The 15423-nt window shown below is 37.1% G+C and overlaps 1 protein-coding gene across 2 annotated transcripts in view; it reads left to right on the forward strand.

The window, feature by feature from the left end:
- Nucleotides 1-15423, forward strand: part of SNX7 (sorting nexin 7) — a 184757-nt gene that overhangs the window by 126591 nt on the left and 42743 nt on the right. Inside the window, exon 9 of one of the 2 annotated variants that reach the window (XM_004002218.5) lies at nt 924-1350. The exons of the other annotated variant lie outside the window; for it this stretch is intronic. Within the exon in view, the coding sequence (XP_004002267.2) occupies nt 924-1001 (78 nt within the window). The 3' untranslated portion in view covers nt 1002-1350. Of the gene's footprint in view, nt 1-923; nt 1351-15423 lie in introns of those variants that run through there. 2 annotated transcript variants of the gene reach the window in all.

Consider the following 15423-nt stretch of genomic DNA (forward strand, 5'->3'; position numbering starts at 1 on the left):
ATGATTTACTCTTTTTAAGTGTATTGAGACTTATTGTATAGCCTGGAATATGGTGAGTTTTGGTATATGTTTTATGTGCACATAGAAATATGTATTCTCTTTTGTTCTATAGTTCTCAATTAGATCACCTTGATTCATTTCCTGGACACATTAATGGTGGCTCAGACGGTAAAGCGTCTGCTTACAGTGCGGGAGACTCCCTGGGTCAGGAAGATCTCCTGGAGAAGGAAATGGCAACCCACTCCAGTGTTTTTGCCTAGAAAATCCCATGGACGATGGAACCTGGTAGGCTACAGTCCATTGGGTCGCAAAGAGTCGGACACGACTGAGCGACTTCACTTTCACTCACTACTTAGTCTTGGTAGACCATTATAATATAATAATTGCTGATTTTTAAATATTTACTTTGAGCCAGGCATTCTGCATAGAGATTTATACAGATTACGTAAATTGAATTTTCCACAATTGCTTTTGTGGTATTATCATTAACCTAATTTATAGCTGAAGAAACTGTAACAGAGATTAATCACTTTGCACAAATATATGTGATATAGTAGGGTTCAGATCTGATTAAACATCACTACTCCTCTGTCTAGATGCTTTATGCCTGCCTCATATCCAAATGGTCCATCTTTTCCTCTGTAATTTAGATCTGTTTTCTGCCCTGACAGTGGGGAAATAGTAGATTATTTCAGCAATCTAATCCATGCTAATTTTTTAACCTTTATCTTTTCATCTTATTTAGCAATAATTTCCCTCATTAAGAGTTAAAATATGTAAAAAATGACAGGGATCCTGGCAAGCCAATGGAGAAGAGGAATTGGCACATTGCTATCAGAACAGTTATATAAGGATTTACTAATTTTTCTATCAGTGAAAGTGAACTACTGTTGATCTCCTGATGGTGTGTTTCCATTATTTAGTGCCTTGCTACATGGGAATCCTTCCTTACATCACAGACAGATCTCCACTTGGAAGAAGCCTCTGAAGATAAATTGTAATCTCATTGAAGACCTCTATGTGATCTTTGGAAGATAATGTCTGTTAACCAAAGTTATTCTTTCTCAGTGGGCTGGATCCTTTCGAAAGTGGATGAAAAGTATTTCACACTATCTGGAAAACCAACAACTTAAAGCTCAGGTGTTCCAGATCATTGATATAAATTTGGATATATATATATGTACACACACATATACATACATATAAATATTTAGCTTAGTTTTAACTATGTTCTTAAATTTGTATGCCAATAATTATACATAAAGTTTTTTTCTTAAATATTTGTCTGTGGAACCTGTCATTTTAAATATATTGTAAAGACTCAGTTTTAATAAAAAGTTTAATATGAAATGACAGACTATTGTGCATTCTTTTCCTATTAGTAGCTCAAGGCTCTGAATCGGATTCTAATATGAATCCAGTGTATATTAATAAATATACTGTGTTGCTGCTGATAAGTCACTTCAGTTGTGTCTGACTCCGTGTGACCCCATAGATGGTAGCCCACCAGGCTCCGCTGTCCCTGGGATTCTCCAGGCAAGAACACTGGAGTGGGTTGCCATTTCCTTCTCCAATGCATGAAAGTGAAAAGTGAAAGTGGAGTCGCTCAGTCGTATTCGACCTCATGGACTGCAGCCCACCAGGCTCCTCCGTCCATGGGATTTTCCAGGCAAGAGTACTGGAGTGGGGTGCCATTGCCTTCTCCGAAGTATGCTGTGTATTCACCTTTATTTGATCATAATTTTCTCTGAAATACTATTTACTTTGATGTTAGGAATTCAAAGTAAATATGCAAAACTGATTAAATAATTTTTAGCAATTAAAGATAACTTTGAAAGTTGGTTTGCTAAAAGCTAAAAAATTGTTTAAAGGCTACCAAGTAAATATAAATTATTTTTGAGTTATTATTTAGAAATACTCATATAGTCATTTTCCTACTAGTAACTTTATGTTTTGGGGATTTTTTTTTCAAGCTTTTGACAATATTCTTTTGAGTTCTATTTTTTAGTTTTACATGTTTTTAAATTTGTTCTCCCATTTTATTTGTTGTAAGTCACAAGTGCAGGTGACTTACGGTAACAGGGATAAACACAAGTTACAATAACAGGAATAGAGACACATGGCACCTCAATTCTTTCTCCAGGCTCACAGTCTAGTAATATTTATCATACAAAGTGATTTTATATTCATTTTATAGATATGTAAAAATTGAATATATCATCTAACATTTGCTAATTTTTGGACATAGATATTTCTCAAGCCTTGGAATAAAGTTTGAGGTATTCAGTCATGCATATTACCTTACATGGATGACTTGTACCATTTGGTGGTGGTGGTTGTTCAGTCACTCATGTCTGACTCTTTGCAACCCAGGGACTGCAGCTTGCCAGGTCTCTCTGTCCTTCTCTGTATGCCAGAATTTGCTTATTATTTTTAATCACTTGGTTATTAGCATTTAAATAAGTGTCTCACACACACAAAGTAGACATTTAAATCATCTTAACTAAAGGAAGGAAGCTGAAGCTCCAGTATTTTGTTCATCTGATGTGAACAGCCGACTCATTGAAAAGTCCCTGATGTTGGAAAGATTGAGGTCAGAAGGAAAAGAGGGTGTCAGGGTGTCAGAGGATGAGAAGGCTGGATGACATCACCAATGGCATGGACGTGAACTTGGGCAAACTTTGGTGACTGGTGAGGGACAGGGAGGCCTGATATACTGCAATCCATTGGGTTGCAAAGAGTTGGACACGACTGAGCAACTGAACAACAATAAACTAAAACAAGAGATACAAAATCATACAGAAATATAAAACTAAACATTTTTTTAAAAATACTGACATGTACAATTTTTAAACCATTTGTAGTGAAGAATCTGCCTTCATTGTTTCATGTTTGGCTGCTGACAGCTTTTAAGCTTCACCTGCTTTTTCCTCTCCTGCCCCATGTCTGGACAAGCTGCTAAGAAACCCAAAAGAATGTTCCCTCTTTCAGCACTCACAGGAAGTTCAAACCATTCAACCTCCTCCCTGTGTACAGGAACTCATCTCTAACCACCATAAAAACCTCAAGCCAGTGAGTGTCCTTTCCCAGGTCTCAGGACACTTTCAGAGAGGACTGCCCTGTTGGCCCCATTATGTGATAACTGTAATGGGGAAGCCTCATTATGTGATAACTCTTTTCATACCCTGTTTGTGTGTTCGTGCCACCACTGGTCTTGACATCCAAACCAAATTTGGGTTGAGAAGCCTTCCTATTTATCAGGATGACTCCAGCTGTATTGTTTTGCAAACCATTTAGCCACCCCAAACTTCATTTCCCCATCCAGAGATAATAATCTGGTACTCAAATGGAGGTAATAATCTCCAACTAACAGCCTGTTAAATGACACAGAAAACTTAGAACACCTGCTAGAGGGAAGTAGGGGTTGGGGAATTAGGTGAGAGTGGTCAGAAGGTACACACGTCCCATTATAAATAAGGCCTGGCGATGTAACGCACAGCATGACGGTCGTTAATACTGTAATGTGTATTTGAAGTTGACAGGAGAAGTAGATCTTAAAAATTCCCATCAAGGTTTTGGTTGCAAGTGTGAGGTAATGGATATTAACTAATCTTACTGTGTTAGTCATTTTACAGTGTATAAACAGATCATTATGTTGTAATCTTAAACTTAATGTTATTTATCAATTATACCTCAATAAGCCTTTAGCTCTGCATATCTTCCCTCTCTTCTGTCCCTCATTCTATCCATGAGTGACATCCCACATACACACACAAGCCCACAGAGGTTACATGTGGTAACTTGTGTATATCCTTCCACACATTGCTCTATACTTACAGTATCCTGTACAGACTTCACACACATACACACACTCCCTCACAGGCAGTTTTTAGCTTTGTCTTATAAAAATGAAGTCATATTATACATACTATTTTGCCTTTTGTTTCTCATTTCACAGTATCTTGTGGAAGGCTCTTATGCACTTTTTAAATGGCCACACAGTATGTCATGGTGTGAATCTGTAGTGATTCGTGAGCCATTTTGTTGATTAGAGTTACTTACTTTGCTTCTAATTTATCATCTCACCACAAAAAGACACACTATACATTTGGTTACCACTTCCTATCTATAGCCCCTCTCCCCATTTCTCCAGGCCTAAGGAACGTCTAATCTGTCTTCTGTCTTTACAGATTTGCTTGTTCAAGATATTTCATGTTAATGGATCATATAATATGTGATTCTTTTTTTTGTGACTGGCTTCTATCATTTAACATATTTTCAAATTTCATTCATGTTGTAGCATTGATCAGTGCTTTGTTCTTTTTTATGGCCAAAAATATTCTGTTGTATGTGTGTGTATTTGCAAGTGTGTTGTTGTTTACTCACTAAGTCATGTCCGACTCTATGGACTGAAGCACGCCAGGCTTCCCTGTCCTTTACCATCTCCCAGAGTTTGTTCAAACTCACGTCCATTGAGCTGATGATGCCATCCAACCACCTCATCCTCTGTCACCCTTTTCTTCCCTTGTCCTCAGTTTTTCCCAGCATCAGGGTCTTTTCTAGTGAGTCGGCTCTTGACATCAGGTGGCCAAACTGTTTTAGCTTCAGCTTCAGCATCAGTCCTTCCAATGGATATTCAGGGTTGATTTCCTTTAGGATTGACTGACTTGATCTCCTTGCTCTCCAAGGAACTCTCAAAAGTTTTCTCCAGCACCACAGTTTGAAAGCATCAGTTTGGCACTCAACCTTCTTAACAGTCCAACTCTCTCATCCATCATGTCTACTAGAAAAACCATAGCTTTGAGTATACAGACCTTTATAGGCAAAATGATGACTCTGCTTTCTAATATACTGTCTAGGTTTGTCATAGGTTTTCTTCCAAGGAGCAAGCATCTTTTAATTTCATGGCTGCAGTCACTACAGTGATTTTGGAGCCCAAGAAGATAAAATTTGTCACTGTTTCCATTTTTTCCCCTTCTCTTTGCCATGAAGTGATGGGACTGAATGCCATGATCTTATTTTTTGAATGTTTTATTTTAAGCCAGCTTTTTTACTCTCGTCTTTCATTCCTGCACGAAGCTCTTTAGTTCTTTTTCGCTTTCTGTCATTAGGGTGGTATCATCTGCATATCTGAGGTGATTGGTATTTCTCCCAGCAGTCTTGATTCCAGCTTATGAGTCTTTCATCCTGGCATTTCGCATGATATACTCTGCATATAAGTTAAATTAGCAGGGTGACAAGAACAGATACATATTTACACACACACATATATATGTGTAGACAAATACATTTTTGTTTATTCATTATATTTGTTTTTTCTTTCACTGATAGACATTTAGTTTGTTTTCAGCTTTGGCTATTATGAATACAACTGCTATAAATATTGGTATGTAAGTGTTTGTGTGAACATAACGTTTCATTTCTTTTGGGCCTGTGCCTAACAGTGGAATTGCTGGTTCATACCACAACTATATTTGACCACTTAAGGAGCTACTAGAATGTTTTCCAAAATGGCTGTACCATTTTACATTCCTACCATTAGTGTATGAGAGTTCCAATTACTTTACATCCACATCAGCATTTATTTTTAAAATTAAATTTTATTATAGCCATCCCAGTGGATGGGATGGTATCTTGTTTTGACTTGCATTTCCTGTTGCATCTTTTATTGTGGGCCTGTTAGTGATTTATATATATTCTTTGGAAAAATATCTGTTCAGATCCTTTGCCCATTTTTAGTTATTGAGTTGTAAAAGTTATTTGTATAACTCTAGATGCAAATCTCTTATCAGATTATCATTTGCAAATATTTCTTTTTTACTTTCTTGATAATGCACTTTGAATCACAGAAATTTTAAATTTTGATGAAGTTCAGTATATATTTTTCTTTTTGTTGCTTATCCTTTTGGTGTCATAACTAAGAACTCATTGCCAACACAGCAATCATGCAGATCTACCTCTAAGTTTTCTTGTAAAAAGAGCTTTAACTTTTAGATTTGGGCTTTTGATATCCACTTTGAGTCAGTCATTGCATATGATGTGTGATAAGGGCCCAATTCTATTCTTTTACATGAGGATATACAGTTGTCTGAGCACTATTTGCTGAAGAGACTGTGTCATAATTTTCACCACTGAGAAACATGTAGTTGGAGCTCCTTGTATTGTCATCCTGGAAGTGGAATTCCTAGTGTAGTTTTGAACTGGCCCATGTGATGTATACTATGGTGGTTGTTGTTAGCATATGGAAATATGACTACTGGATACCTCATCATAAAAACAATTTTTAAAAACAGCAAAATGAGACATTTAACTTTTACTTAAAAAATTCTACCCTAAAGTCTATAGGTACTTTTCATTGCACTCATGCCCTCTTTCAACAACTGCTTCTTGAAGAATACAATTCTTGTTGTTCAGTTATTTTTCCACCAAGCACATAGCCTTCAAAAAAAAAAAAAAAAAAAGCAAGGGTTTCAAGTGGAACAGGCCAGTAGCCATTGTATGGAATTGGAGATAGACTCGGCATATTTTGAAAGTGGTTTAAGTCCATCTTGTATAATTGCTTCTAGCCAGGTAATACTATTTCTTTCTTTCTAAGGATTCCACGCCCTCCTTTCATTTACCTGGAGGGAAATTTAAAATCTTTTAACCTCAACTTGATATTTAAAGCAGAAACATTCATGGTGAATTTCTCTGTTATTTTGACCTGAGGTCCTAGGAAGGAAAAAGGTTATTTCTTGTGTTGTACTTGGATGAAAGTCACCACCATAGAGTTTGACTCCTGTGAATTTTAGAGTCAGTGAGCTCAGGTTTAAGATATGATTTGAGAATGTTACTGGTTTGGTTCCTAGTTTGTACTTTCCCTTCTCTTTAAAAAATTGTTGGCAGTTGATTGACTAGAAAACATTATTTGCTTCTTTTTTAGAGAACTACAAGCACACAGAGACACATGCTTAAAATAAGAAATTATCACTGGACATGTGTATGATCCCCAGAATATACAAATAAAAGTATTTTTCCACTTTCTTACACCTCATCCCAAGATTACTACCTTGACTAGTTTTATATTACTCTGGAAACTTGGATTTCTACTCATGCTGTCGACAATCTATTTTATAATCAATTTCTTTGTCTTTGCCTTAAACAGGTTTTTAAATTCTTATATTTTTTTCCAAAACTCACAGTTGATTCTGTGCTTTGATTAACCTATTATTGACTCTGTGTGTGTGTGTGTGTGTGTGTGTGTGTGTGTGTGTGTGTGTTTTGCCTTTGGTCCAGTTTCTCCTTTTTTTTTTTTTTTTTGCCTTTGGTCCAGTTTCTCCAGTTTCTCCTTCAGTCTTTTTGTGATATTGTTTCAGAATTCTTATTTTAACTGATCAAAGAAAGAAACTCCTTTAGAAAAAAATGGGAAATAATGGGCTTATATAACCCAGAAGGAAAAGGGCATAACTGGTTCTGAATAGGTGTATTTCTCTTTCTGTCTTTATTTCCTACTTTGCTCGAATGGGTTAACCTCCCTTCCACCTAGTCCTGCCTTTGAAAGTGAAAAAGTGAAAGTGTTAGTCAGTTGTGTCTGACTCTTTGTGACTCCATAGACTGTAGCCCACTAGGCTTCTCTGCCCATGGAATTCTCCAAGCAAGAATATTGGAGTGGGTAGCCATTTCCTTCTCCAGGGGATCTTCCTGACCCAGGGATCAAACCTGGGTCTCCTGCATGCAGGCGGATTCTTTACCGTCTGAGCCACCGGGGAAGCCCAGCCTTGCCTTTTCATGAGGCTTATTCTGTGGTTCTCAAATGGGGGCCAATTTAACAGAGTCTGGAGATATTTTTTGAAACCACATTATGGGAGCAGATACTGGCATATAGTTGATAGAGATCAGGGATGCTGCTAAACATCTTAACCCAACAAAGAACTATCTGACCCAAAATGCCATGATTGCCAGGCTGAGAATCCTGGGCTAAATTAGTGTTTCCTAGTAACTCCTGGCTCATGAGTTCCTAGCTTTGCTGCTGGGAAGGAAAGAGCTCTTCTTTTCCAGCTTCAATCAGAAAAGTGGCTTAAGATGTAGCCAACTCTCCCTCTTCCCCACATCCTGGTCTCAGGCCAGTCTGGGGCTGAAAGCCAGGGTGCCATTATCAATAAATCCTAGGTCAAGTTCTTGTTTTTATACAAAGAACAGCAGGCAACGTGGTTATTATGGTCAAGGGAAGATACAGCTTTCATTCAGACCTCATGTTAGATGTGCACCCTTGAAAAGAAGAGGGATGCTTTATGCAAAAGAAAGAAGAGGTTGAGGGAACACAAATTATATCCACACTATAATTTTTAAATGAGCATACATTTTTATTTATTTAGAATTGTATAAGTTCTGTACACTCATATAATTAACAATATTCTGTACTTACACCTAAATTCCTCAACAAGAAAGGGCTAATGTAAAAATAGCTCTAAAGGGAACATGGATTAGAAATTGCAAGTGTAAATAGACCATTAGTCCAGCACATGTAATTACATAGGAAGTCAATCATAATTTTATTGGCTAAAAAAATAGCACAAGACTGGGAAATTAAGATTTGTGAGAGTACTCATATATTGAAAATACAGTCTTTACATTAGATTTGATTGAGCCCAGTAGATAAAATATATTCCTATATTGAAGTACTACATTGAGATCCCATCAAAGCATACTGATGTGAAGGATATATTGAATGACAAAGCTATCATCCTTTCTTTTACAAATATATTCAACCAACTACATGATTATTGTAACATGAATAGTGTAATGAAGGATTGCTGCACCGAATTTCATTAAAGATCAAGCTCAGCATTCTCACTGTTTCAAGGAGATTTGAAAATTAAGAATAATGAAATTAGTCTATTATGTGGAGATTTCCATGTCTCTTAAGCTAGGTTAGCAAATGAAATACGGCTTATAAACACCTTTAATTTAAATTGAAGTGACTGTGTTCATGATTAAACTTGTAACTAATCAGTCTGTTCTTTGATTCCTCTACCATGTTATACTCTGACCCCCTTTAGCAGTGAACCTCCTAATTCTGGCACCTGTCACAGAAAATGTTCATGTGAAAAGCAGCTATTTTTTCATAATGTCTCAAGTGAAACTTTTACATACACATAGTACCGAATAAGTATTCACAGATAAAACAGAATTAGACCCATTTGTTTCCTCCTTCACAGGTATTTTAGATTCAATTTGCTGTTTTATTTTATGTGGCTTTGTTTTTAAATAGAATTAGTCCTTTTTTTCTTCTGAAAATGAACAAATCATGAATTTCTTACAACTGTCGAACGACTCGAGCCACCTGGTAGGCTTGGTATGACTTCCAATTTTTCTGTCCACTGCACTGTTATTTCACCAGATCTCTGAGGTATAAGCTCTTGACAAGTTGTTTTATTTCTGTCATTTCACGGATCTGCTTAGCTTGAACATCCAGAATCTTGGCATTTGGCAACCAGTTCTTAATAGTGTCTCAGTTAGCCTTTGTCATATAAGAAAAGAAAAGCTCCAGGGGGCATGATGACTCTTATTTGGTTGCCCTCTCCATCTCATCACTCCTTTCATAATCTCAGGGGCAGAAAAGAAAGTCTTTGGATTTCAGTGGACACCCGCTTCAGTATTCCACTCCCTTGCCTACTCTCCCTAGAGCCTCCAAACCTCAATTTTCTGACTCATTTCATCCTGGCAGCTTTATTTGGTCCATATTAAAATGAGAAAATGAAGGACAGTTACTATAATTTTTTATAGCCAAATTTTTTTTTTTTACTATAGCCAAATTTAATTCTCATGATGAGTTATTTTGAAATTGTGTCTTATTTAAAGTCATTTTTATTTTTATGTATTTATTTTTGGAAATTATTTATTTATTTGGTTGCAGTGGGTCTTCATTGCTGCAACAGCTTTCTCTAGGGCGGCTAGAGTAGGCCACTTTTTGTTGCAGTGATTGGGCTTCTCATTGCGGTCGCTTCTCTTGTTGTGAAGCACAGACTCTAGGCTCATGGCTTCAGCAGTTGTTGCCCACAGACTTTAGTTGACCTTGGCATGTGGAATCTTCCCAGACCAGGGATTGAACCCATGCCCCTTGCTTTACCTATTCTATAAAAAGGCTAATAATAGTACTTTATTAATGTAGTACTGTATAAAATAATACATGTAAAGGGCTATACATATTAAGGGCACAGGTTAAACGTAAGAGGTAAAAACAGAATCTTAGAAGTTTTCCCAGAGAGACCCACCTTACAGCATAGGCATCTTTCCTAAATGGAAAAATCATTTTGATTGCTACCTAATCAGAAACAGAAATATGCAACTGATAGGTTCTGACCAACTCATAGGTAACGTAATGATCAAGAAAACTTTCCTAATTTCTAGCTTTTTGAAAGCCAGATGTAGGATTATATCAATGTGTACTGTGAACAGCCTAACATCAGAGGGAAATAGAAATTGTCCAGAAACAGATTTTTTTTCCTGGCAACTCAGTCCTGACATCTAGTTTATAAATGTAGAAATAATGTTCCTTCACATTTAATAATGGCTTTGAATAAACTCTTAGAGTTGTTAAATGTAGAAACAAGTTCTGAGCACACTGTTAAAAAAAAAAAAAAGGCATTTAACATTTAAAATTCTGAGCCTGTTAGTTAAGTATTCTAGGCCCCAATTTCCCATCTGTGGAAAGGGGAAATTAATCTGCCAGATTTACATTGCTAGGAAGTATTAGAATAAATTATACACAGCTGACTTTGACTACTTAAAAAAATTCTATATCAGCTTTCCTTTGTTACTTATCTAAACACTGAGACTTTCAGTCCATCCGTGAATTCAGGGTATCCTGAGATAAAACAAGCTAATGATCATCGTTACTAAGGTGTATTACATTAAGAAAGATTCATGTGTGTAACTATAGATAGATATAGATACACATTTACGCTTTTTTTTATACATATAGATGGGCGTGTATGTGTGCATATGGGTACGTGGTGTGTGAATGTGTATAGTAATTAGTGGAACAATGTGAATTAAAAATGAATGGAGCATGGGACTTCCTTGGTGGTCCACACATCTAAAGCAGGGGATATGGGTTCAATCTACGATTGAGAACTAAGATCCTGCTTGCCACATGGCATGGCCAAAAAAAAAAAAAATTATTGGAGCAGAAGTCAACAGCATGAATGCTATTGCTTACCTTACTCCCATCTTTCTATGTGTTACAGTTTTTCCAGGTTTGAAAATGTATTTATGTTCATGTTCATAAGGTTCTTGAGCAATGATATCCTTTATAATAGATCAGCTATTTGTGTGTTTGCCACCACTTTGGCTAGTGAAGTTCTTTAAAGCTGTACTTACATATGTTCAAAACAGAAAAATTGAACTTCCACTGTTCCTGTTTATATTTCTCTTAATATAAGTCATGGAGATTGAAGACATTATTTATATTTTTTATTCTAAACATGACAGTTAGGATCATCTTTGGGTAAGATCAGAACAATGCTCTCTCGTTTTAAGGGAAGTCTTTCCAGAACATGCAATTAAACAGCTAATCAGAGCTGGTTAAATGAGGCATTTGTTAATTATGCATAAACAATGTTCTCTTCCTACTTGAAGTATTATGATTACTGATTTTAAGGTTAAACTAATATTGCTTCTAAGTGGTTTATTTAAGCAATCTGAGATTCTAAAACCTTTTGAAATACTTTGCATTCAAATATCCATCAACCATGAACTCATAGTGTTGTTCACCAATTCTGCAAAGATTCCACTGCTAATAGGGACCAGATACCATCATCTGTGCTGCTGTAAATTGTTGTTGTTCATCCACTAAGTCATGTCCAACTCTCTGTGACTTCATGAACTGCAACCCGCCAGGCTTCCCTGTCCTCCACTATCTCCCAGAGTTTGCTCACATTCATGTCCATTGAGTTGGTGATACTATCTAACCATCTCCTCCCATGCCGCCCCCTTCTCCTTTTGCCTTCAATCTTTCCCAGCATCAGGGTCTTTTCTAATGAGTCTGCTCTTTGCATCAGGTGGCCAAAGTATTGTAAATGGTAATGTAAATAAACATAACTTGCCTTCAGTAAGTTAAAGTCTAATGAGGAGAAAGACACCATGCATAAATAAAAATTAAATCTCAGTCTAATGAATGTATTAGGCTCTTGGGCTGCCGTAATAAAGTATCAAAAACTAGGTGACTTAAAACAACAGAAATGTATTGCCTTTCAGTTCTGGAGGTTGGAAGTCTGAGGTTCTAGGGGAAAATCCTTCCTTGCCTCTTCTAGCCGCTGCTGTCTGTGGGCAGTTGAGGTTCCTGGGATTGTGGGTGTGCCACTCCATTCACTGGGCAATCCTCTGTGTCTTCATACTGCTTTCCCTCATTATTGTCCATGACCAAATATCCTCTTTTCACAAGGACACTAGTCATAATATATTAGGGCCCACCCTAATGACCTCATTTTAACTTCATTACCTCTATAATGACCCCATTTTAAAATAAGGGCACAGTATGAGATACTGGGGATAGAACTTCAACATATGTTCTTTAGAGGGTGCCATTCAACCCATAACAATGCACAATTACGAACAGTAACAAGTGCTATAATGTAGTCTGACCACTAACAGAGAGAATAATATGAAGCATCTATCTTAAGTTGAGTAAACAGGGAAGGACTACTGAGGAATCAGAAAATAAGAAATTAGCCAAATAGGGCTTTCCAGGTTGTGCCAGTGGTAAAGAATCTGTCCGCCAATGCAGGAGATATGAGTTGGATCTTCCCTGGATTGGGAAGATCCTCTGGAATAGGAAATGTCAGCCCACTCCAGTATTCTTGACTGGGAAATCCCATGGACAGAGGAGCCTTGCAGGCTCCATAGGATCACAAAGAGTCAGGCATGACTTAGCGACTAAACAACAACAACAAATAGGCAAAGGGGAGTAGATGAGCTGAATGAAGTGCACGTGCCAAGGTCCTGAGGTGTGAAAAAGCCTGATGCACAGAAAGAACTGAAACACAACCTGAGTGTCTTAGAGTGTAGTGAATGAGAGAAAAGGTGTTTCAAGACAAACTTTTAACTTTATCTGAATTGTTAACTTTTTTTTTTTAGCAATTGTAAGTAATTACCAGAAAATACTGAGATAAGATAGCATAACTTATAAGGAATATAATCAGTATAGTTTGATGCCTTCCTTGATAGAGTATGTGAAAGGTGAGAACACTAGAGGATATTTGCAAGCTAGGAACTGCAAAAGAACAGGGAGAAGGAAAAGGCTGGCATATCAATGACAATATCAGTGGAATCATTAACGACTTGAAGAAACAGCTTGCAAACTTTCATAAGCAGTGGTGATATTCAAGATGATTTAAGCTAATCCAGTCATAGTTGTCTTTATAATATTTAATAACATTGATGACAATTGGTAAATAACCCCAGCCATAGGCCTCCAGTCACTTTGCTGGCACCTCTCCTGGAGCATTTCCTAGACTGCCCCCAAATTTCAGAATTGAAAGTGTTAGCTTAAGAGATAGCTTGGGCCTGGAAGTTACCTGCATTCACTCTGTTGCTTGCTATTCTCCATTCTGATTGATCTACCCATAATGCACTGGGCATATCATAGCAAGAAACGTTTACATGTGATAAATATATAGAGATACATATTTATGTGCATATACAGCTAGAGGTGCACAGTATGTATACATAAATGTGTTTATACACACCCATATTATGAAAATTAACTCAGAGGATAAGCTTAAAATTTATTTACTTTTATATGCCTGTTGGAGCCATAACCTGAAATCTTAACCATTCACTAAAGCTCAAGAGGTGACTCACTGGAAAGTTGTAGAAGCTAGAGATAGTTGTATCTGGGGAAATAAGCCCTGCAGCAGAAAATCCAGCAGTTGCTAAATTGGCCTTGATTCAGGCAGGTAATCCACATCCTAATTGGCCTCATTCCATAGAAAAAGATTAGAAGTCAGAGGCTTCAGACAGGGCAGTGCCCAAAAGTGAGAAAAATAATTGCATGCCGTTTATAGGAGAGCATCCCAGGGATGAGAAACAAGATCCGCTCCATATGGGAGGGACTTGCCGACGCTGGACGCAGGATAGGTCCTGATGTACGTAAAGAAGTGGTAGGCTTACACTGACAAAGAAAGTAGGACACATTGACTGTAATAAACAGGGAAATAATCAACTCTTACAGGTTTATTTTTTTTTTTTAATTTTTTTATTTTTTTATTTTTTTGTTTTTTTTTGTTGTTGTTTTTTTTTAATTTTTTATTTATTTATTTATTTATTTATTTATATTTTTTAAATTTTTAAATCTTTAATTCTTACATGCATTCCCAAACATGAACCCCCCTCCCACCTCCCTCCCCAGAACATCTTTCTGGGTCATCCCCATGCACCAGCCCCAAGCATGCTGCATCCTGCGTCAGACATAGACTGGCGATTCAATTCACATGATAGTATACATGTTAGAATGTCATTCTCCCAAATCCTCCCACCCTCTCCCTCTCCCTCTGAGTCCAAAAGTCCGTTATACACATCTGTGTCTCTTTCCCTGTCTTGCATACAGGGTCGTCATTGCCATCTTCCTAAATTCCATATATATGTGTTAGTATACTGTATTGGTGTTTTTCTTTCAGGCTTACTTCACTCTATAATCGGCTCCAGTTTCATCCATCTCATCAGAACTGATTCAAATGAATTCTTTTTAACGGCTGAGTAATACTCCATTGTGTATATGTACCACAGCTTTCTTATCCATTCATCTGCTGATGGACATCTAGGTTGTTTCCATGTCCTGGCTATTATAAACAGTGCTGCGATGAACATTGGGGTACATGTGTCTCTTTCAATTCTGGTTTCCTCGGTGTGTATGCCCAGCAGTGGGATTGCTGGGTCATAAGGTAGTTCTATTTGCAATTTTTAAGGAATCTCCACACTGTTCTCCATAGTGGCTGTACTAGTTTGCATTCCCACCAACAGTGTAGGAGGGTTCCCTTTCTCCACACCCTCTCCAGCATTTATTGCTTGCAGATTTTTGGATTGCAGCCATTCTGACTGGTGTGAAGTGGTACCTCATTGTGGTTTTGATTTGCATTTCTCTAATAATGAGTGATGTTGAGCATCTTTTCATGTGTTTGTTAGCCATCCGTATGTCTTCTTTGGAGAAATGTCTATTTAGTTCTTTGGCCCATTTTTTGATTGGGTCGTTTATTTTTCTGGAGTTGAGCTGCAGAAGTTGCTTGTATATTTTTGAGATTAGTTGTTTGTCAGTTGCTTCATTTGCTATTATTTGCTCCCATTCAGAAGGCTGTCTTTTCACCTTGCTTATATTTTCCTTTGTTGTGCAGAAGCTTTTAATTTTAATTAGATCCCATTTGTTTATTTTTGCTTTTATTTCCAGCA

This window comes from Ovis aries, chromosome 1 (genome assembly GCF_016772045.2).
Source record: "Ovis aries strain OAR_USU_Benz2616 breed Rambouillet chromosome 1, ARS-UI_Ramb_v3.0, whole genome shotgun sequence".
Classification (NCBI taxonomy): Eukaryota; Metazoa; Chordata; class Mammalia; order Artiodactyla; family Bovidae; genus Ovis; species Ovis aries.